Source organism: Emydura macquarii, unplaced genomic scaffold (genome assembly GCF_026122565.2).
Source record: "Emydura macquarii macquarii isolate MOO-44397 ecotype Brisbane River unplaced genomic scaffold, CSIRO-AGI_Emac_v2 contig_705, whole genome shotgun sequence".
NCBI classification, from domain to species: Eukaryota; Metazoa; Chordata; order Testudines; family Chelidae; genus Emydura; species Emydura macquarii.
Window position 1 is genome coordinate 4,244,810 of NW_027130842.1, and position 22,622 is coordinate 4,267,431.

The 22,622-nt window shown below is 40.3% G+C and overlaps 1 protein-coding gene across 10 annotated transcripts in view; it reads right to left on the reverse strand.

Annotated features, from left to right (window-relative positions):
* The window catches only part of REPS1 (RALBP1 associated Eps domain containing 1), a 106,674-nt gene that overhangs the window by 51,825 nt on the left and 32,227 nt on the right, over positions 1 to 22,622 (reverse strand). For 9 of the 10 annotated variants that reach the window (XM_067542327.1, XM_067542323.1, XM_067542322.1 and 6 more), the window contains exons 4-8: positions 10,975 to 11,128; positions 2,611 to 2,738; positions 1,926 to 2,088; positions 1,550 to 1,613; positions 455 to 609 (exon numbers count right to left, since the gene is read on the reverse strand). In XM_067542327.1, the coding sequence (XP_067398428.1) occupies positions 455 to 609; positions 1,550 to 1,613; positions 1,926 to 2,088; positions 2,611 to 2,738; positions 10,975 to 11,128 (664 nt within the window). The remainder of the gene's footprint in view (positions 1 to 454; positions 610 to 1,549; positions 1,614 to 1,925; positions 2,089 to 2,610; positions 2,739 to 10,974; positions 11,129 to 22,622) is intronic. The other variant, XM_067542325.1, reaches the window with a different exon arrangement.

The window sequence follows — 22,622 nt, forward strand, 5'->3', positions numbered from 1 at the left end:
GCAGCCAGGGCTGGGGCCAGGAGCCGAGGCCGTGACCAGGGCTGGGGGGCAGGGCCAGAGCAACACTTTCCTCCTCCCCTCCACTGCACCCCCCAATGTACCTCCATACACCCCTAAGAGGGCGTGCCCACAGTTTGTGGGCCTCTATCCTATTGGTTACAGGTAACATTTTCAACAGCATCTGTATGACTTAAGAACCTAAGTCCCATTTTCAAAAGTGACTTAGACATTTAAGCACTAAGCATTAAAATTCAAGTCAATCAGGTGCTTCTGAAAGTTTTAACCGCATGTATTACATGATTCAGGAGAGTGGATCATTTCATGTACCATCACAAAATAACTTAAAACTTCTAAGTTTATTTGCAATCCTGCAAATACCAGCTATTTGATTGCAAACTTAACTGTACTTTCATCTGGACATACAATGAAGGTTCTTTAGCAACACACATCTTACCTGTTGTGTCTTCCAAATCAATCAGTTTGGGCATTAAACTTTCAGGTAGTTTTTCAGGTAAGTCATAGCCATTCTTCCTAGCAACTACCAGATGAAAAGCAGCACAGAACTCATCCAGTGTCAATGCGCCATCTTTATCAAAATCTGACAGTTCCCTAAAAGGAAAACTTACTATAAATAAAATCAAATTCCTCTCTATGCCGTTTTATTTTGAGTATATACTTTTGTTACCTTATCTGGAAGATTTTTAGATGTGTATTTTACATAATTGCATTTATTATGTTAGTACTTAGGACCTACAATGCTATGAATTTTGAGTGTTCTCTAACAGATGAGTCCTCATTAATGACGGGTTCTCAAACTAATGAGTGGGTTTAAACTAATTTACTATACTCATTTAATACGTCATTTAAAGAGACTGCTATATCTTTAATTTACTATCCTTATTTTCTGCATTTTTAAGCACCGATGATTCTGCTCAACACTATCTGCATCAATTCAGTTAGTTGCAGATTATAATAAAGCAGGTTTTCAGCATGTAGATATTACCGTTATATGATACTTTACATACTTTTATTTAATGAGGGAACAATCTTACTTAAATTAGAATCCAAAATTGAATTTATCTGAACCGCTATGAAGGAGACCAAATCTGTTGTGGACAAGTTATTTAACGAGTGTGTCTGACATTGCAGCAGTCAGTCTAGACTGAAATGAAGAGTAAACTTTGTATTTAAGTCACTGTGAGACTAACAAATTTACCCAGAAGCATGTGAGACAAAATGAAACATGCATGACAAAAATGCATCTTACTTCATCCAATTTCAACACATTTTGGTTGTGTGAAGAACCTAACGTTGCTGTGTGGACTTTAGCCCCCTGGTAAGTAGGGGTTCAGTCCTGATCCCAACTGAAGTCAATGGAAAATGTAATATTGGCTTACATGGGAACAGGATTGACACTAGAACAGCACTGACATTCTATGCAGATGAGGTTTTCTAGGAAGAAAGATGAAAGTTGGTGACTGATTTGTCAGACAGCTCTAATATGAAACAGTTGCAGTTCTCAAAAATAGCTACAACACTTCACACTTACCAAATGTGAGAAAGCTCAAGAATAGGTAGTTTTGATTTGGTAAAAAATTCTTTAGCTGCAGACCCTGAAATATTAAAACAATAATGCTTAATATTTATTGCAAGTTTACCAATCTAAGGTAAAAACAATTAAACAATTTAGCAACAGGTCTAAGGGAATGGTGCTAATTAGAAGAGTAAGACTGAATCTATTATATAGACAAATTAGTTTCAAAGCTTCAGTTGTTTGTTATCACAGTGGAGCTGTACTGATCCAATAATTTAGTAAACATAGGACTTCTTACAAAATGGTATATAAATCCATGTCCATCAGCACGGTGTCTTTGAGAATACAAAATTGCTATACCTATAGTAACTTCTGTGTTTAAAGAACTCACCTGGAATAAATCCGTTTAGATCAGGTTGAATGGTTTTAAACTGATTTACATAATACTGTCTTTGTTCATCAGTTATTTTCCAGGGATCATCATAACTACTCGATTGCCTACGAATTTCATTTGCAGTTGTAGCTGATGCTACAGTTCGTACTGTTGTCTGGTCCTGCAATGAAACATTTTTTCCTCAGTATTATCTATCTAAAACAATCACATGGACTGCCATTGTTTCTAGACTACTTGCCTTCAAAGCTTAGTTATTTCTTGCAGAAGTTTAAGTGTTGCAGGAAGCTGTCAGCAGATTGCATATTTGGAGCTATAGGAAATATTTCTGCACATTAAAATAAATGGGTAGAAGTGACTGCAATTATGTAAGCAACAAAAAGGTATGGAGTGTATGCAGAAAAAGCTAAGCACAAATATTCTGTTACTAACATTTGAAAAGCCAAATTTAAAAGTGATTTTCAATTTTAAAAAGCTTTCTTAGATATAAAAGCTACAATATTAACAACTCAATGATACAGAAATATCTGTTGGGTAAATAAGCATAGAACAGATTTCTGATCTCCACAACATATAGCAATAAATTTGGGTCCACAGTATGAATCTGCAGTGAAAGTATGAAAAAGATGACTGCAACATTAATTTGAATGAAGCAAATCAAATGAATACCAATAAAATGTCACACCTGGACAGAAGCAGGATGCATGGCTAAAAGAGTACTGGTTGGTGGGGTATCAGCAAAACTGACCCAGTTTTCTTGATGTGGTGGCGGGGAATGACCAGACCATATGGGATCACCAGTAGTAGATGAGCCTGAAAGCAGAAGAAACAGTTCCCTTTCAAAATATAATAACCTGAGAAAAATTAAAGAAAAACTTTAGATGGACAAAGTCCATGGAAAACTACAAAACAAATGTGCTTCCTACAGAAGCACACTAAAATTGTGAAGATAATCACAAACCAGACTGTAATAGGGTGAAAAAATTCAAAGCTATTCTCCAATGCCTGACTGTAGTATTAGTATTCTATATTGGAAAAATACTCCTTTAAATATGAACGGTAAAGAAAAATGAGGAATTGGTGTACCGTCACTGGTATTTATAAACGTAAAAATAGATCTGGACTGTGAACATGTGTTATTTCAAGAATTAAAATGAAACTTCTTCATATTTTCCCTTCAAAGAGAATTGAGAAGAGAAACCAAATGATGTACTGAGGGGCCAAGAAATGAATTCAATTGTTTAACATTGGCATATGGCATTGCTGCAATTCAGATATCTTGGGTTATTTCTATTTTTTCTTAATGTTTTGATTTGTATTTCCAGCAACAGCTCACTTTTTGAGCATCAATTTTCTTGGTATCTATAATTTAATAATTTAACTCCATAGGTAAGGCAGTGTGACACTCAACACTTAAATCTCGGGTCTATAAAATTATGTAACATGGTGGTTGAGATGCTTATCAAAAGCCTTACAGACATGTTTTTCACAAATGTATTCTCTTCAGTTAACTTATTTTGATTACATAGTGTTGGATGTTCAGTGCTTTAATAATTTACTTACTGATGTTTAAATATCTATAGCAACGTTTTGGTGAATGGTTTTTCGTTTGGCATCTGAGAATACTCTGGGGTTCAAAAATCTCTAACTCTTCCCAAGTGGTGATTTGATGAGAAAAACTGAGAAAGTCTTCCAAAGGAACAGGACAATCAGGAAACCTTTAAAAATTTGGAAGAATCACAAGACTCATGTCTATTTCCTACATCAAGTAGAAAATGTTAAAACCCTGGAAGACCAAGGAGCAGTTGTGAAATTGGCTCCCTTGAAGATTTTAAATAGAATGAAAGCTGTACAGTGCTTTTATACAACCAAATGTAATATTGAGGTTGCTAAACTCTCACATGCACATTTCTACCTCATGCAACCAATGTTATAGATGAAAGAAGTGGATTCATAACTTACTATTGGACTTTCTCATGATACAATCATGAGGTCTACACTGCACATCTGAAGGAGAGAACATTCACCACATTACAGTCTATCAACTCTTCATGTTTATGTAGAAAGAACAATTACGCTGTTCCTAAGATGGGTGTCCATATACCATGACAAAACTTTGTATATACAAGTAGTTCTTTCATAGAAGTTGAGTATTATCAATAGATCCAGGTTCATGGAGACTAGGGATAGAGAACAGCTCAGAAGGATTTCTCTTCATGTTTCTGTGCCTGTGGTAGCCTCACAGATACATGAAGAGCTGAATGAAGATTTGGCTCACTATCTCACCTCTGAGGTGCTCAGTCTAAACAGTGGATACAGCAAGAGTGGGGGGAATAAGTAGGATCTAAAATTGCTCCCATTTTTGTAAGTTTTGTCAGGTCTGCAGTTGGACAAGGTTCTGGACAGAGGCAGAACTTAGTCCTCATGCTGGGCATGAAGTTCAGCTGTAGGGCAGAATTCACCTACCTAAACAGAAGCAGAATTACCAGAGCAGCTTTAAAGATGTACAATACTTGCAAATGAAAAACAAATCCAAAAACATGTATTGTAATTACTATAGTACAGATAGTTTTTACGTAACTTTACCAAACAAGGTTTGGTTTAGTTGATCTGCTAGGGATGCCTACTTTGACTATGGTGGATGAGGGGTAGCTGAACTGCCCAAATTAGTCTTATTGGGTGTGGAGGTTTCAAGAAAACTGCCACCTCCAACTCAACTACTGATTTACCTCTTGGATCTTGCAGACCTGAAACAAAAGTCGCTAAAGTCAATGGAAGGCTTATAGGAGTTATGGTTCTTGGATATCTTGAGTTAATGTCTTCCCATTTCCACAGCTCCTATTTTGTGTTTACTAAGTCTTACCTGCTTGCTTTGCTTTTGCTGTGCATTGTCAGCTAGTTAGTTGCTAATGAGAAGACTACTTCCTTCATGAAGAGTTTTTACAAGCTTCAATTTCACAAAATAAAACAAACTGATTCTGTGGGGATCATCAGTCTACCACTTGTAGTTCCTGTCAGAATAATGGTTCAGCATTTCTTTACCATCTGTGCAGGACCAGAGCATCAAAGAACTAATTCCAGAGGGGTAGCTGTGTTAGTCTGTATACAGCAAAAACAACGAGAGTTCTGTGGCACTTTAAAGAACTAATTGCAATCTTTGCTTTTGCATGGAGAGGCTGGAAGGATTCTATTTTATAAATTTGAACAGGTAGTTGGTTTATTGAAAAGTGCCACTATTCTATTTTTATCCAGTCTTTATTGTGTTTAAAAAAAAAAAAATTAATAGGAAAGGCAAATCTTCACAGATACAGACTCTTACTCTTATTTCAGTGTAAGTTTAGCAATTTATTATGGATGAAATTTGTGTGTGTTTGAACAGATGGATCAAAGTGATACATATTACAGTAAGTCAGAGGCTTCACACTGATGCACTAAATGCATATGATTTTTTTTATGCTGATAACTAATGAAGAATTAAATATTTAAAACATTATTATATAATACACACACACACACACACACACACACACACACACACCTGGTTATTCAAAGTTTAGTGACTGCCAAAGAGGGAAAAATTGAGAAATGAAGTCTTAACTTTGTCTGGCAGTCAATAAAAAGTAACAGCAAAAGTATACGAATTATTATAAATCCCTAACTGATTTAGGAGGTTAACTTCCATTGACTTTCAAGTGTACTAGGCCCTAAGCGATTTCTGAAAATGGGACTCTGGCTCCTAAGTCACTTACAAAAGTTTTACCCTTCATCATATACTTTAACTTTTATTCTTTAATTTCAACTAAAACTGAACTTTTCACCTGTTTTTAGGCAAAGAGAAAAATTGACACTCACTCACGTTTATCATATTTTAACGTTTTTCATTTTTAAATCTATCCTTCCAGGCCTAATCATAGTATACTTGCCATATATTTCCCAAAATCTGGTTTCACCTGAAACCATAAATAGTTACATATTCAATTTGAATTATGGTACTAGAATTACAAGGGGAAAGCCTGGCAGCACAAAATCAATTACTACATCTTCTAAGTAGTCTTAAGGTACCAGCAAAATTGTTTTTTTTTTTTTTTTGCAGTAACCTTTTCACAAGAACAATCTTGTTTTGTTCTTCTGGTTGCTTTTCATTCACTATTGTTGGTGTCTGGATTTTTTTAGGGCTGGGAACAAGTGAATAAAGGTTATTTACTTTTAACTTTTGGAGAATCGCCTCTGCGCATGCCCACATCGGTTTGTGCTCCCTGATGTTGAGTTCACAGAAACTCTATAAAAGCCATGTCCATGTGGGCTGGGCAAGTACCCCGAGCGACATTAAGGATGTTTGACTGCAGCCCCTAACCACCTCAGTACCTTCTCCTGAACTATACAGGAGACTCTTGAAGAAAGTCATCTGCAAAGTAACCTCTTTATTGCCACAACAGTAGCTTATATAGAATGGGCCTTAATTCCTCTTGGGAAGGGAACCTTAACTTTAAAATAGCAAATGTGAGGGTACAAGGTGACCCATCTAGATAGCCTCTGATCAAAAATAGACTGTCCTTTGCATCTCACCCCATATGCCACAAATTACAGAAGGTCCTAGTCCTAACAGATTATTGCATTAAGTAAACCGAGAGCTTTCCTTACATCCAGTGTGTGAAGGTGGGCTCACTGGAATGGGTGTGAGGATTTGGGAAGAAGAAAGACTGACCGGATGATATAGAAGTCTGTCATCACTTTAGGATGAAGTTTTGGGTAGGCATGAAGGGATTCCTTTTCCTTATGTGTAACAGTATACGATAGGTCTGACACTGAAACCTGTAACATACAATTCTTTCTAGCTGTTGAAATAGCTATAAAGAGAATGCAGTTGCCAGGCTCATGTAAATATAGCAAATAGTCCAGGACCACAGGGATATGGATGGACTCTAGGATAGGCCTTTTACTCATGAGGCAAAATGCTTCTACATCTGCCCATAATATTTTCAAGTTGCACCTTTCCTGAACTACAACAGAATCCTTCTCTTCACTATGGAAAAGGAATTGAGGTGGTTTGGGGCTGCATTCCTACATACATACTCCAGTGTCAACTGGTAACATCCATACAATCCCAAAATAAACTGTTTTGGTAAAGATTCTGTTTCTAGCCCTACCATATTATTAAGTAACAGACCTTAAAAGGGTGTCACTTGATTACCATCTTAATTCTGCCATACCATTTCAGCCATCATTTCATTTCTGAAATGCTTTTAGCAGCCAATAATTTTCTAACTGCTTTAACTGGAGTTTAAACTGCCCTGCAAAAGGAAAAAAAGTTGGTGCTATATTTTCTCTTGATTAGATATGAAGGCATGAATGATTCTGTACTCCTCCCACAAAAAAAAATTCTGTTTCCTTTACATAAGAAATTCAGGCATCTTTTTTTTTTTCCCTGGGAAACTCTCTAGAGAACTGGAGTAGTATGTTTATGACAAGACCAATAACTGAAGCCTAGTTTGAGAGGGGAGGCAATTTTTATTCGGAGTATTTAAAACCATTTTTTAGTATTTAATTCAAATGCCTGAGAAGCACATGGGAGAATAGACTTTTGTCAGAATAAACTATCACTTAAGTTAATAGGGGACACCAAGAACTATTCCAGCAAAACCAGGGAAGACAAGACTTTACATTCCTGAATTTAAGGTTTATTAAAAACAAACAAACAAAAAAAAACTTGCACACTCCTTGCAGGCCTTTTTAATGTCTTAACAAAGAAGCACAAATCCAAGATCCTCTAAGACTATACAAAAACTCAGCTTCTAACAAACTGCAAGATTTCACTAAAATGGTGTCCTAACTGAGGTATCAGGCAGCAAGATGATAATCAGAATGATGTGATTTTAAGATCCAATCTCTCACCCTGCCGAAATTGTGAACCACAGCTTCCAAATGGTATGAGGACTGAGTTTCAAACCCTGACAGTAAAAGAAATAGTAGACCTTAAAATTATCACTGACCCCTTGAGCTAGTAAACCATTTTTTGACACTGGTCCAAAAAAGCATATAGAAAACATCAAATCTAAGAACAGTATAGATTTTATTCCTTGATAGGTGACAACATACCCATGAATTAAAGAGTTTGTTTTTCAAAACACACAGGTCACAGTATATTTAACCAAAGAATTCACACTTTGGTTAATGACATTCAACTAGTGCAAGTTCACTAGCACCAGGAAAGAGTTAGGCTTCTCGCCAAAATATGGTAGACTTTCAGCTTTCCAAACTCTAGCAATATTCTGCACTTTATAAAAGGGTTGGTAAGACTCATTTCCATACACCCATAGATGTCAGTTGGGTCTCTATGTTTTGACTTAGCAGTAAACACAGATTAATGAATGATCAAAGGAGCATGAAGCTTTGCCAAGGCAGTCCTTTAGAAACTGGAAAAGAAAAATGGAAGATTAATAGCAGCAGAAAAGATAGTTCAGGGGTTACGACCCTGACCTAGGATATAGGTTCAAATCCCTGCCCTGTTAGACTTCTTGAATGACCTTAGGCAAGACAGTCTGGTTCTCAGCTCCCAATCTGTAAAATGGGGATGATACAATACTCATGAGGTAAGTCTAAGCTAAGGATGAATATATTAGACTATATAGTACTCAGATACTACAATAACAGGGGTCAGGCAGATAAATAAAATAGATTAACTTAATTCACCCTAAAACGTTCAACTTCCAGGGGTTCACTGTAGATCCTTAGGAGACGATGGTACAGGGGACACAGGCAAGGACTTGTACCCTGCAAAAAGGTAACACTAATAACTAGTTCTAAATATTAAGATATCCTCTCTAAATCCTACCATTTGACACAATGGACTTACAGCTAGAGACCTGTGTTGTTCTTGTTTGGATCACAAGTAAAAGAATATTGGGGTCTCATCTTTAAACTGTCCTGGAACGTATCAGATAAGTGACTTGGAACATAACAAACAAGTGACTCAATTGGACAGTTAGCTTATTATTCAAGAGAGGCTCAAGACTGGAATAGAAAGGAAAATCTCCAAAGTTAGGATTAAGGTGAATTGGCAGAGCTGGATTTGGAAATTTGCAGAGCACTGCCCAACACCATGGTTCTAGCCAGTGCTATTAGACATGTTGCTATTAGGTAGTAGGAGTACTACTGCCATCACTACCCCCCCCTTCCACCCCCAAACACACACACTTTGTGAGCTTGTGTGTCTAAAACACAGATATAGTTTATAAACAGTACCAAGATGCTAGATTTTTTTCTTGACCAATCTTTCCAGTGTGAATCAGGAGGGACATGATTTGCCCTGAGCTAACAGAATATTAAAACCAACTCTAGCTAGAAGTTGAAGATAGGAAATACCATTTGCAATACAGATAATTTCACCACAATGGTGTGCTGTGAACAGTCTAAATATACAGTGAATAGTGTGTTTCAGTATGGGAAATATCTAGAGGAAGTAACAAAACACAGATTTAAGAGGGTTGAGATGTTGGTCTGAGAGAACTTTTTAGAATCAGTAAGTTAATTCATTGCATAGGCATCACTAGAATATTACTTCCAGAACTAACTGATTAACATTGAATTCTGCAACAAACTATTGTAGTAATGAAAAACTGGTAAAGGGCAAGTTACTGACTAATGTCTGGTGTCCACTGGCTTTGAAAACTACAAGACAGCCACCCAAAATAGCTCATCTGCATTTGAGCTTGTAAGAATCTAGGTTCTCAAGTATTTTACCATATGCAGGGGCGAAGAGGAAAGTCAATTTATCCATAAAAAATTGCAAATCTCAAGTAGGGTTGTTAAAACTGTTTGGACTAAACCCATTCTGAGGTATTCAATAAATGCCTGGCATGTGTACAGTGAAGAGATTGGATGATCTTTATTTTAGATCATTTCTAAGCCTGCCTAACTACTAGGGCATGATATTTGTTGAGACAACATAATTGGCACAATGCATATGATCTAGACTATCTATATGCCCCTGAAAAAAAAAAAAAAAAAATTTTAGTCTTTTCTTAGGATTTGATAGTTCAAGAAAATACCTTCAACTTCACATAAGTTTCATGGTCCTCAAAGGTCTGTCATGACTACAATAAAGGAGGTGCTGAAAAATAGTGGGCCAATTATGGTACACACTACTAATCATAAGTATTCCAATTAAATATAAAAATAAGACAAGTGCTAATTTAAAATACACTATATTGTAACAAGGAACAACACTCAAAGCAGAAGTGTAACCTGAATTAGGATTCACTTGGAAGTAGAAAAACTGGGGAAAGTAAGAGGAGAGAAGAGAAAATGGAACTTGTAGAAACACTAGACATTCTAGATGGGAAACTCTTTCCAATTTGAGAGAAAAAGATAGACAAGATATTTTCTTACTATTCAAAAAGGAAAAATTAACTCAAGCCTAATGGATATACCAACACACAGAGTATCAAACTATGAGTCCACCATAACATAACTGAAACCACAAGACACCAAGAATGTGGATTCTTAAATACACACAGAAGCTCTAGAGAAAGCAAAATCTGAAAGTATTAAGAAGTGTCTGTTTTGAAAAAAAAATGACAGGTTCATTTAACCGACTAAGAAAGAAAGGCTCAAACACACAGTACAGTAGTATTATCTCTTTCCCTTCAAGTTGCACTTTTACACAGTGATAGGCAAGATTACTGGTAGTTTCAGGAATATACCAGTTTTATACTGCTATAACTTTCCTTTGGGGACACATGCAACTGTTCCTTCCTCTCCCTCCCACCACATTTTTTGGCATTTTCCACATCACACTTATGCAATGAGTCTGCCACAGTCACGCTGCAGTTATGTAGTTTTGGCAGGCACCAATTTAACAGAGTGAACCTGCAACTGAGTTGCCCTCGATGATTGTGTAGAGAGATACTTAGTATTCCTGTCCTTTTTCTGCAACTCATTCTGTCCATACTGCAAATGTGAATTTAAGATGGACTAAACTTTAAGCTTTTTAAAAAAAAAATTCCACAACTTCAGGCAACACTTGAAGGATAACATAAAACATTTATACCTGGTTGTGCTTCACTAAATGGAGCCCAAAAAGGCCCAGGTCCAGCAAGAGGTCGTTCATTATTCCCTCCGCTGGAATGGCGGTTGTGCTTCCTCCATGTATGTGGAGAGGTTGGTGGGGATTGCTGTGGTGAAACAACTGGAGATGTGGACTCCTAATAAAACAAAGGAACTTTTTAAAATTCTTGTACTATATCACTAAAACCATAAAAACCCTATCTAAAACCATTATTTCTAAAAAACAACTATTTCAGTTCTGTAGATTTAAAATGTTACTTTTTTGGAACAGGGAAGATTTTAGTATTTATAACAGTAAGGGAACAGCAGGAGTCAGGCACAGTATGATTGACACTGGATATATTTTCACCCACCCAGAAGTACTAATTCATCATCATCTGGATCCACAGCATTCTAGAGGGGCAATAATCGGGCCAAATTACACTGGTTTTGCAAATACAGGACTATGAAAGACTAGACAAACATGAAGCTTTTACTTGTAGACAAACTGCATTTGAACCCAGGTCTCAAAAGGTGAAAGTTACTAACTGCATAAACCACTGTCCCACCCAGCCCACACCAAATGGGGTATATTCAAGTAGTTATCTCCATTTCAAAAGCAAGACAGAGTTAAGCATTTAATTTTAAATGAGTAGGCTAGCCATATATAACTTATTTGAAACAATTGGATCTGAATGTTTTTATAAACAAAAAGAAAAAAGTGGGATTATCTAGAACACAGCTCACTATTGGCTCCATCATACAATGGCTCCAGCATCAGAATGCGTGTGAAGGAGAGTTTTAGCTTGCCCAGTACATAAGTGTGTTTGCAACTCAGTTCCCAATGAACAAGGACAGGAACAGAGGATCACATGTGTCATACCTACGTGAAGTCAGGTCTTCTAAAGAAGATACTGTCACGTTGCTTTCTTTCACAGAAAGATAGCATGGAGAAAATAGAAAAATATGCTCTCTCTACAGCAAGATCTTTCACAGTTCTGTCTTTCCATTAAGCAACTCTCAGAACTCTGATCAAACTATCTAAAAGGACTTTGGTTAATGAATCCAACAGGAGCCTTGTACACAGATTGTAGCTCCTGTATTTAGGACTAGTTTAAAACAGCACACAAAACCTGTTGCAGGAAACAGTATGCTACAGAAGTTACCTACTCCCTGATATCTTGAAAAACAGCATAGAAAAAACTGGAAATGTCCCATTAAATCATTCATTAAGAATGGTGTTTCCGTACTAACTAGCCCGTAAAGCTACAGACAGGGCCCAACCTCACATGCAACCAGTTTAAAGGTGAATTAGCAAACAAAAAGGTTGTGCTGTTTACTACTCCTTTTTGATCTATAAACACAATCAATACTACAGTGACATCAAATAAATGTGAATCAGCAATTCCATAGAGCAAAAAGCTTCAAAAACCATCAGGTCACGATTTCAGCATAGGACAACTGTACACTTTGAGGCACTTTATGCACTGAACAGGGGCGATAAAAGGCACAAGTTTTCTTTTGCTTGGCAACTCACCCTTAAGTAGGGCCCCCACATAGGGAGGAAAAAGGGTACACTTTACTGAGGCCTGGAGACCCTGGGGGGGCCTGGCCCAGGCTGCAACCCCCATTACCATGAGGAAAAAAATTTTCATGGCTCATGAAATTGTAGGTATGAAATGAAGGATTGTGGTGTGTGTGGAGGAGGCGGCCCCATGTTACAAGTTTGTACTGGGCCCGAAAAAATTATGCTTGGGCCCTGCCTTTAAGGCAGCAAGATTAATGTTGACTAGATATATAAGCTACTTTACACATAAGTACATTCTTAGAGTTCTGGGAATGCTAAAGCAGCTGGGGTCAGCTTCAGAAAGAAAAAAATTCAAGTTAATTTCATCCAGAAATTAAAGCAGGACATACATCTAAGAAAGTTTGTCAACTGTTAAACCCAATGTTTGGTAGTCCAGCTTCAAGATCAGATGTTTAGATTAGACTGAGCTTTACTGTAGGAGTGAATTATTGGACTCCTAGTCTCAGATACCTTTTCATCTTGCCAAAAGCTCATAAACCAATGTGCTGTTAGAGTTTAATACTCTCCACTTGTACAATTGATGGTGCAAGAATCTCCCATTCCTCAACACAGATTTCAATCTACATGTGATAATTTCACAACAGATTCTAAAACAAAACCTTTAGGGACATTATGATTCATTAATTTCTAAACTGATTGTTGCAAACTGTCTTCTCATCCCTTTTCCTATGGTTTCCATGCCCACTGGGCTACAGGCAGGGCCTGTATTCTGCAGTTTTGGGATCTGCTGCACAATTCACTCATTGGCACTGAACTGTGCTCCAAAAATCTTAGCTAAATTTCTAACGCTTATGGTTGTGACGATCCTCAAAAATGTAAGCTAAATGTAAACAATACCCATCTGAGTTTGCAGAGACCCTGAATCAATGGCTGAGATGTATGAACTAACCCAGTCATCTGAGCCCTACTGATTCCATGATTATTCAGCTATGTATTTGGCATTTTTTTCACAATCCAGAGAATTCAGAATTTTTGCTGCAGCAAAATTGTGTCTCTGCACCCTTTTGGGACTTTTTCCTTTTCGGGTAGCATTCCTGTGGGTGCTCCACTTCAGATGACTCCGAAGCAGTACCTTCCTAACCAGGATGGCGTTTCAGAATTGAGTCCAGAACAGAGGAAAGAACTGCATTGCCATCTGCCTCAGACAAAGTGACTGATCTCTTGGGACTGGGAGTGACCAGAATATTTTGTCATCTTTGGTGTAAGTAACCATTTAGCACAAAGTCCAGCTTGCCTGGATGGCAACAGACTGGAGTGCCTAAGTGGGAATGTGTAGCTTCATGGTACTTCAGGATTTCATATTTGTTAATAGGTTGGTAAAATCAAATTATAGATCCAACCAATCTGCCCTGAGATTGGCACTCATGGTTGTGAACCACTCCAGACAGCATGACATTATTTATATAGTAGGAAAGATTCTATTTGTTATACCTCTGCAGAACAGATAGACTTTAACCCTATGAGCCATTGAGGAGCCAAGCCTGGAGGTGGAGAATGCTCAGATTTGAATGCAGCAGAAAACCAGCACAAAGTTGGGAGGTATTACCAAGAATACCTTTATTTATATTTTTAGTCAATTTTTTTCTGAATGCCCCTACCTTTATTACATCTTAGAAGAATCGGAATATCATACAGGAAGATCTGGATGACCTTGTAAACTGGAGTAATAGAAATAGGATGAAATTTAATAGTGGAAAGTACAAGATCATGCATTTAGGGACTAATAAGAATTTCCGCTATAAGCTGAGGACGCATCAGTTGGAAGTGACAAAGGAAGAGAAGGAACTGAGCTTTTTCGTTGATCACAGGCTGACTATGAGCCACCAATGTGATGTGGATATGAAAAAAGCTAATGTGGTCCTTGGATGCAACAGATGAGGTATTTCCAGTAGAGATAGGGAGTTGTTTGTACCATTATACAAGGTGCTGGTGAGACCTCATCTGGAATTCTATGGGCAGTTCTGGGCCCATGTTTATGAAAGATGAAGTCAAACTAGAACAGGTGCAGAGAAGGGCTACTAGGATGATCCGCGGAATGGAAAACCTGCCTTATGAGAGGGGACTCAAAGAGTTTTAGCCTAACCAAAAGAAGGTTGAGGCGAGATAGGATATAAATACATCAGAGGAATAAATATCAGGGAAGGAAAGGAATTATTTAAGCTCAGCGCCAATGTGGACACAAGAACTAATGGATATAAACTGGCCATCAGGAAGTTTAGACTTGAAATTAGATGCAGGTTTCTAACCATCAGAGGAGTGAAGTTCTGGAATAGCCTTCTAAGGGGGATCAGTGGGGGCAAAAAACCTAGCTGGCTTCAAAACTGAGCTTGATAAATGTATGGAGAGGATGGTATGATGGGACAGCCTTTTTGGCAATTGACTGATCTTTGACTACTGGGTGGTAGTTATACCAATGGTCTGTGAAGAGATGTTAGATGGGGTGGGTTCTGAGTTATTACAGAGAATTCTTTCTTGGGTGTCTGGCTGGTGAGTCTTGCCCACATGCTCAGGGCATAACTGATCGCCATATGTGGGGTTGGGAAGGAATTTTCCCGCAGGGCAGATTGGCAAAGGCTTGGGGAGGAGGGGAGGGGGGGCGGGGGGGGGGGAGGAGTTGCCTCTCTCTTTAGCATGGGGCACGGCTCACTTGCTGGTGGAGTCTTTGTATCTTAAAGTCTTTAAACCATGATTTTAGGACTTTAATAACTCAGTAATAGGTTAGAGGTTTATTAGAGGAGTGGGTGGGTGAGGTTCTGTGGCCAGCATTGTGCAGGAGGTCAGCCTAGATGATCATATTGGTACCTTCTGACCTTAGAGTCTATGACTTTATGAGATGAGGAATGATTGAAAGATTTGTCACTGGACAGAGAGCAAGGTGAAACAGATAAGGAAACCAGGCCTACCTTGACTCTGTCAGGGCTATTAGGATAAACTTTGGTCTCGTCCTGTCTAATTTGGTTCACCACTTTGAAAATGAGGAATCAGGGGAAACGCATAAAACAGCTTCTTCATCCACATGAGAAAGGATTCCCCCAAGGAATTGCGACCATGCACATCTGCCCTCCCTCCCCTCAAATGAACAGAATAGATGGCATTTTTTGTTCTAAGCTGTGGCAAAGAAGTCCGCTTCTTGAAACCCACAGAAATACGCCAAACAGAATGTGGGAATCCAACTCCCATTTGTGGTCTTGAGACAAACATCCGCTGACAGTGTTGGCTGTGACATCATGCCTGCTCGGAAGATACACTGCTGAAGTTCTTATGCGATCCTTTATGCACCAGTTTCATAACTTTATTGCTTCAGCACAGAGAAGTGGATCTTGCTCCTCCCTGCTGAATGATACAGAACATGCAGGCCATGTTGTCTGTCACGACTTGGACTGACCTGTGTCTGATAAGAGGCAGAACATGAAGGCAGGCATTTGTGATCGTTCTGAGCTCCAACAATTTGATGGTGTCTCTTGGTGTGACCATCTGCCCTGTACCATTAGAGCATTGAGGTACCTCCCCCCCCCAGTATCCTAACAGATGCATCTGTGGTTATGGTTACCATTGGTGTGGGTTGGAGGAAGGGGATCCCCACCCCTAAGATTGTGATGAACCTTCCACCAGTCTAGGGAGCATCTGACCTGTTGAGGAACTGACGTGTTTGTCTTTTGTTCACACGGAGTGTAGATGCCTAATGAGCGTAATATAGTCCTGTAGTCTTTAAGAGTATACAACATTTGTCAATACTCTCCACCAACAACTTCAGATCATCAAACAAGAGATGCTCTACCATATTCTGGGTTTCTATGGGGGAAACTAGAGCATTGTAGCTAGGATGTGCTGCACATCATCACTGGGTGATGATGCAATGGGCGATGATGCAATGGGCTACAGTATATGCGCATTAAGAGCTGCCTGAAGAGATGTCCTGGCCAGTAACTATCCTTCAGCTATGGTAGCCTGAAATTGTTCCTTTTATTCGAACACATTCCTCCAGACTAAAGGAATCAAATTTTGCATAATTTGTAAAGTTGTATTTGGCCATCAGTGCCTGGTAATTCAAAATGCAGAATTATAAAATTGCTGATGAGTAACATTTTCTCCCCAGAAGGTTTAAGTACCTTTGGTCTGTCAAACGGGGTGGACTTAGAGTTTGTCTTGTTCATTCTCCACATCAACCACCACAGAGCTGGGTGGCAGGTGGAAAAAAAGAACTCCGTTGTTGGTAGGAACATAATACCTATCTCTTACAAGTGGGTGTTACTGTAGCCGGGGTTTGCCAAATGGCTTTTGCAGGTTTCAGCAGAGTCTCGTTGATAGGAAAACCAACTCTGGATGGCAATGTTGAGTGAAGAATATCAAACAGCTTTTGTTGGGATTCTTCGACCTCCTCAAGAGATATCTGCGAGGAGTCTGCCACCCATTTAATGAAGTCTTGAAACTGGTGAAAATTATCAGATCTAGATGGAGGAGGAGGCATTATCATTTTATCTGGTGAAAATGACGAGTGGTAGTCTGAGGGGACAGCTTTTGTCCACCCTAGTCTCTTGATTCTTGAAAGTTTCCTCCTGTTGCTGGGAGAAGCATTAGTGTCCCTACTTTCCTGATGGGAGAGGATCAGGGCCCTTGAGAACTGTTGGTGATAAGTGGCCCAGTGATCCCAATATAGCCATTGAGAACCATATGAAGGAGGTGGTGTCATCTAGGGTTTCTCCCAGCAGAAGTGATGAGGTCGCCAGACATCTTCCGTCTCTTCAAGAAAGGGGTTCATATATGGATAGGTAGGAGAATCCTGAACAGAAATCAATGATACTTAAGGGAAGTCTCCATCATCATCCTCTTCTTCTAATGGGGTAGTTCCGACTGAAAAGGCAGTTGACAGTACTAGGGATGCATAAGGTTCATGAGATCGAGAAGTTCTTGGTACCAAGCATCTCTTGGTATTTGCCAGCAATGGAGACTCTGGTTCAGTAGCCATCAATAAGTCTTTCAGATACTGAGAGAGGCTGCAGTACCAACACACCAGTTTGTTTGCTCCTGCCGAACATAACTATGGTTTTGAGTGCTTCATAGGCACTACTAATGTAGATGAAGACTTAGTCTTACACAGTGCTGAAGAGCTCAATAAGGGTACTGGGAGAGGGGTTAACAGACTGTACTGATCTGTTTTCTCTGACCATGTCCACTTGATGGTATTGGAGCCTTTCCAGAGCCATGTTTACCTTTAGAACTGTGGGATTTTCCTGCCTCGCTGGCACTGAAAGAGCCACTCACCTCTGTGGTACCAAGTCTTGAGGACAGAGCACCTGAGGCTTGGTCTACACTTACCTCAGTGATTCGGCGGCTGTCAATGGGAGTAACTCCCGTCAACTTCTGTGCTTCTCTTCTGCGTGCCGTCTTCACAGCACTGTGCCGACGGGATCTGCGTTCCTGTTGACGCAGCGCTGCGCCACTTGCAGGGGTGGATTAATAGCATCGACTTCTGGATCGACTGAGTGAGTCTTCACTCACTGCTCAGTTGATCCAGGTAAGTCAAACTGACAGTGGCGACTTTGCTGCAGTCAATGTAGACATAGCTTAAGGCTGTTGACCTGGTCAGAAAACTAGGTCTTTTTGAGGCAGGTACCTTAAAAGGAGAATTAGAGCTCTTCTTATGATCTTTGAAGAAAGTCAAAGGGGCACTAGAGAAGAACTGAAGTCTATGGGGTTCTCCTGACTTGGCTCTGAAGCAGGGCAAAAGGAGCACTCCATCATGAACAGTCATAGCTTGATTTCCTGGTAATTCTGTGCCCTGGATTTGAGGGCCAAACAGAAGTTTCATCCTACAGAAATATATGACTTTCCCAGACAACAAACGCACTTAGGGCTAGTCTACACTTAACTTGCAGCGGCGTAGTTGTATAGATACAGCTGAGCTGCTGTAAAAGTGCCTGTATAGCCACGTTATGTCAACGGCAGAGAGCTCTCCCGCCAACATTGCACTGTCCACACAAGCACTTATGCCAGCAAAAGTTATGCCACTTAGGAGGGTATATTTATCGCACATGAGACACACAAGTTTTGCCAGCATAAGTGTTAGTGTAGACAAGGCCTTAGACTGCATGTCACTGACCAGGATTGCTTCTCTACACAAGGTAATATTTAAACTTCAGTAAACTGGAAATGCTCCTTAAAGGGAAGATTTCCTTGAAATAAATAAAACAATATTTTCAGCAACCAGTAACTATCTACAACTAACAAACTGAGCCTTGGTCTATATTTAAAACTTATGTCAGTATAACTATGTCACTCAAACAACTTAGGCCTGGTCTATACTACAGAGTTGGGTCAATGTAAGGCAGCTTACATCGACATAAGGTGTCTACACTACAATCTTGTTCCAGCCGATGTAAGTGCCCTATTACACAGTCATAACTCCACCTCCAGGAGAGGCGTAGGGCTTAAGTTGGGGTAGTTAGGGCAACACAATGTCTATAAAGACACTGTGGATTACTTACATCTGCTGTTGGTAGTCATTCTTGTCAATTTCATGGCTCACTGCTGGAACCATGAGATTGAAAAGAAAGTCAGGCTCAGTTCAAGCTGTCACTCCAGGGCAGGCGGGAGCTCCAGCTCCAGCCTGGGTGTTGCCAGGGTTCCCGGCTCCCTGTTCCCTGATGGCAGCCCAGCTGCACTGAGGCTCCCAGCTTCCCAATGGGAGCCTGGAAGCCACCTGGGCTCTGGGCAGACAGCAGGGAGCTGAGAGTCCTGGAAGCAATCTGGGCTTCTAGTGGGGAGCTGAGCGCCCAGGCTCTCAGCCCCTCACACTGCACCTGTCAACTCTGTAGAAGTGCTCCCGGTGAGGACACACACCACCAACAGGATGACAGTTGTGTGGTTACTGTTGTGGCTGTAAGACGACCTAACATAGGTCGACTTCAGTTTGTAGTGCAGACATGCCCATAGTTATACCTACCAACCTAAACCATGGGATAAACTGTGCTATGTCTACGGAAGGGTTTCTGCCGTCGACATAGCTACCACCTCTTGGGGAGGTGAAGTACCTACGCCGACAGGAGAAGCTCTCCCACTGGCACAGGTAGTGCCTTCACTAAGCACTACAGCAGTGCAGCTGCTCTGGTGCAGCTATGCTGCTGCAGCACTGTAAGTGTAGACAAGCCCTACATAGAACAAAGCATGCAGCTGTAATGGTATGCAGAACCCTTGGGGTACCGCCTGGTAGTTGGGATACTACTGAGCCCTCCGTCTGACCAGCTTGGGCTCCCTCTCACACTGTGATGCCGTGACAGGCTACAAACCTCTGACAGGTTTTGCACTTAGACGGCACTCCACTGGAGGGACTGCACCTAGCTTAGTTCAATGAATGCTTTCCAACCACTCACAAACGAACAATAGAGAAACCCCAGCTGGCTCCTGAGCCCAGGACCACACCGCCTACACTTGTCAAAAAGCCTGACCAGTGAAGATCAATATCCAGTCCGCCCTTCCCTCAAAGTGGAAGGAATATGCACCAGCTTTTGATACTGAGCAGTTTGTCTAAGCACTTCAAAAGACACTAGTTAAGATAAAACATTAACAGGTTTATTAACTACAGAAAAATAGATTTTAAGTGGTAAGTGGCAAATGTAAAGAGATCAAAAGTAGTTACCAAATTAAATAAACGTAAGATCACAGTTCCCGCTAGAGACCTGCTTCTGTGTCCAAACAAGTTTTCTACTCTCATGCTTGGGCTTGTGTGGTACCGATAGTGCCACTAGATCTGAGGCAGAGGATGTGCCAGAAGGCACACTGCCCACTGGTGACAGGTGCTGCACTCCCAGTACCGGGTCCAACTATGTGCGTGGTCTCATGGCTTCCTCCATGAGGTGTTTCTGGAGGTGAAGTAGGTGCGCTTCTCAGATCTGCAGTGGGTATGTTTTACAGGCAGTGCAGTAAGCTGTGTCGTGGGCTCCTCTGAGGCAGCAGAGACAGCATTGGTGATTGTTGTTCACCGAGAAGGAACGAAGGCAGGAATCGCAGTTCTTGAGCCCCAGATTGTGACGCATAGTTCCCAGGAGGGTCAGCAAGACCGCAGTTTCCCAGTGGGGCGGTGAGACCCCAACCGGGAACAAAGTAACACCTAAGAACTAACTGACTACATGAAAACTAGAATGAAGAACTATACACAGGTTGAGGACAGGCTGTCAGTGAAAACACCATGAGCGCACAGAGGAACAGGAGTTCTGGTTCCAGCCATGCAATGGTAAGAGGGAATTGGAGGAGCATCGACCCACACTGGCTATTATAACCTCAGCTGGGAGCATGAGAAGACACGCTACACATCTGGGTCAACAGACAACTGCTACAGAATCCTTCCAGCTCCGGCACGTGGCACGCACGTGCACCCACGATTGGAATACATATAGGGATCATTACTCAAAGAACCTATGTTAAGGCCTAAACTTATAAATTATTAAAATCATTTAAATAAAAATATGCTGCATCAGGGAGTTAAATGGTGCTGTCTTTTAATTACACAGAATTTTGGGGGGTGGGAGGATGTAACTTCTCAGGTCACCTCAAGCTTTATAAATATGTCACAATCTCATGTACTGAATTGCAGTATCGTATTTTCAGTCTTTATAATTTTTCCAAACATGTACTTTTAATTTGTTCTGCAGAAAAACTTTTGGCTTCAGTTTGGCTGGCAGGTGCAGAGTATTTTCTACATTTGGATTACTTCATTCAAAGCTGAGAAACCAACTGGGAGTTGAAAAAGCAGGAAAAAACGGTTACGAACCCTTCCATAACTGGTGTTAGAGATGTGTTGCTCCTGTTCATTCCAATGTAGTGGTTCATGCATTGTGTGTGCTGTTGCCGAAAGCTTTTTCCTAGTGTTGTGTCGGATCAGCTCTGGTGCCCCCTGGAGTAATGCTGTCATGGTGCACTATATAGGCAGCTGCTGCCCTGCCCCCAGTTCCTTCTTGAAGTTATTCCAACAGAAGGGCAGGTGGGTAGGTTTTGGAACAGACGTGAGCAGCACATCCCAAAGAACAAGTTATGGAAAGCTTAGTAACCATTTTTCCTCTTCAAGTACTTTCTCATGTCCATTCTGACATAGGTGATTCCCAAGCTGTGAGTTAGAAGGCAGGATTGGAGTTCTGCGTTGATACAGACTGTAGTACTGCTTGTCCAAAGGCAACATCACTTCTAGCCTGTTGCGTGATGGCACCGTGTGACGTGAACGTGTGTATGGATGACCAGGTCTCCACCTTGCAGATGTCCAGGACCAGGACCTGTGCCACAAACGTTGCTGACGAAGCTTGCAACCTCATGGAATGCAGGTTAGGTGAGCAGGTGAAACCTTTGCCAGCTCACAGCACAGGCATACGCATGATGTAATCTATGAAGAGATTCTCTGAGCTGAGACTGGATCCCTTTTCATTCTTTCCATAACTGCCACAAAGAGTTGAATGGTCTTCTGAAATGGTTTAGTCCTATCTACGTAGAAAGCCAGTGCACGCCTAACATCTAGAGAGGGAAGTCTTCGTTCCTCCATGGTAGCATGTGTCTCTGGGTAAAAAACAAGGAGAAAAATGTCCTGGCTACTGTGAAAGTGTGAGACCATCTTAGGAAGGAGGAATGGATGTGGTCTAAGTTGCATTTTGTCCCAAAAGAAGACAGTATATGGTGGTTTGCAGGGTTGCCAACCTTGCATTTTCGTTTTTACTGACAAGTGAAGTTGATTTTTTTTACTGACATAGTAAACTTTTTACTGACATCACTAAAAACAACAATACAATACAATATCACATTATAATAATCATAAAGTGACATTAATGTGACATTATGATATGTCACAGTCTCCTGTTGCCTCCTGTGGTCATACATGGACACGTTTGCTGACTCGATCATTTCCTTACTTGGATTGAAGTCTGTGCTGTTTTTAATTGCAGTCTTCACTGTCTAAATTCCATCCAGCATTTCTTTGGACAGCTGATCTCATCTGTTTTTATGAGATTCATTTGAGAACATATGCATTCCACTTCTCGAGTACTGTGTGGCAAAGCCAACATATTCATGGAGAACCTGGAAAG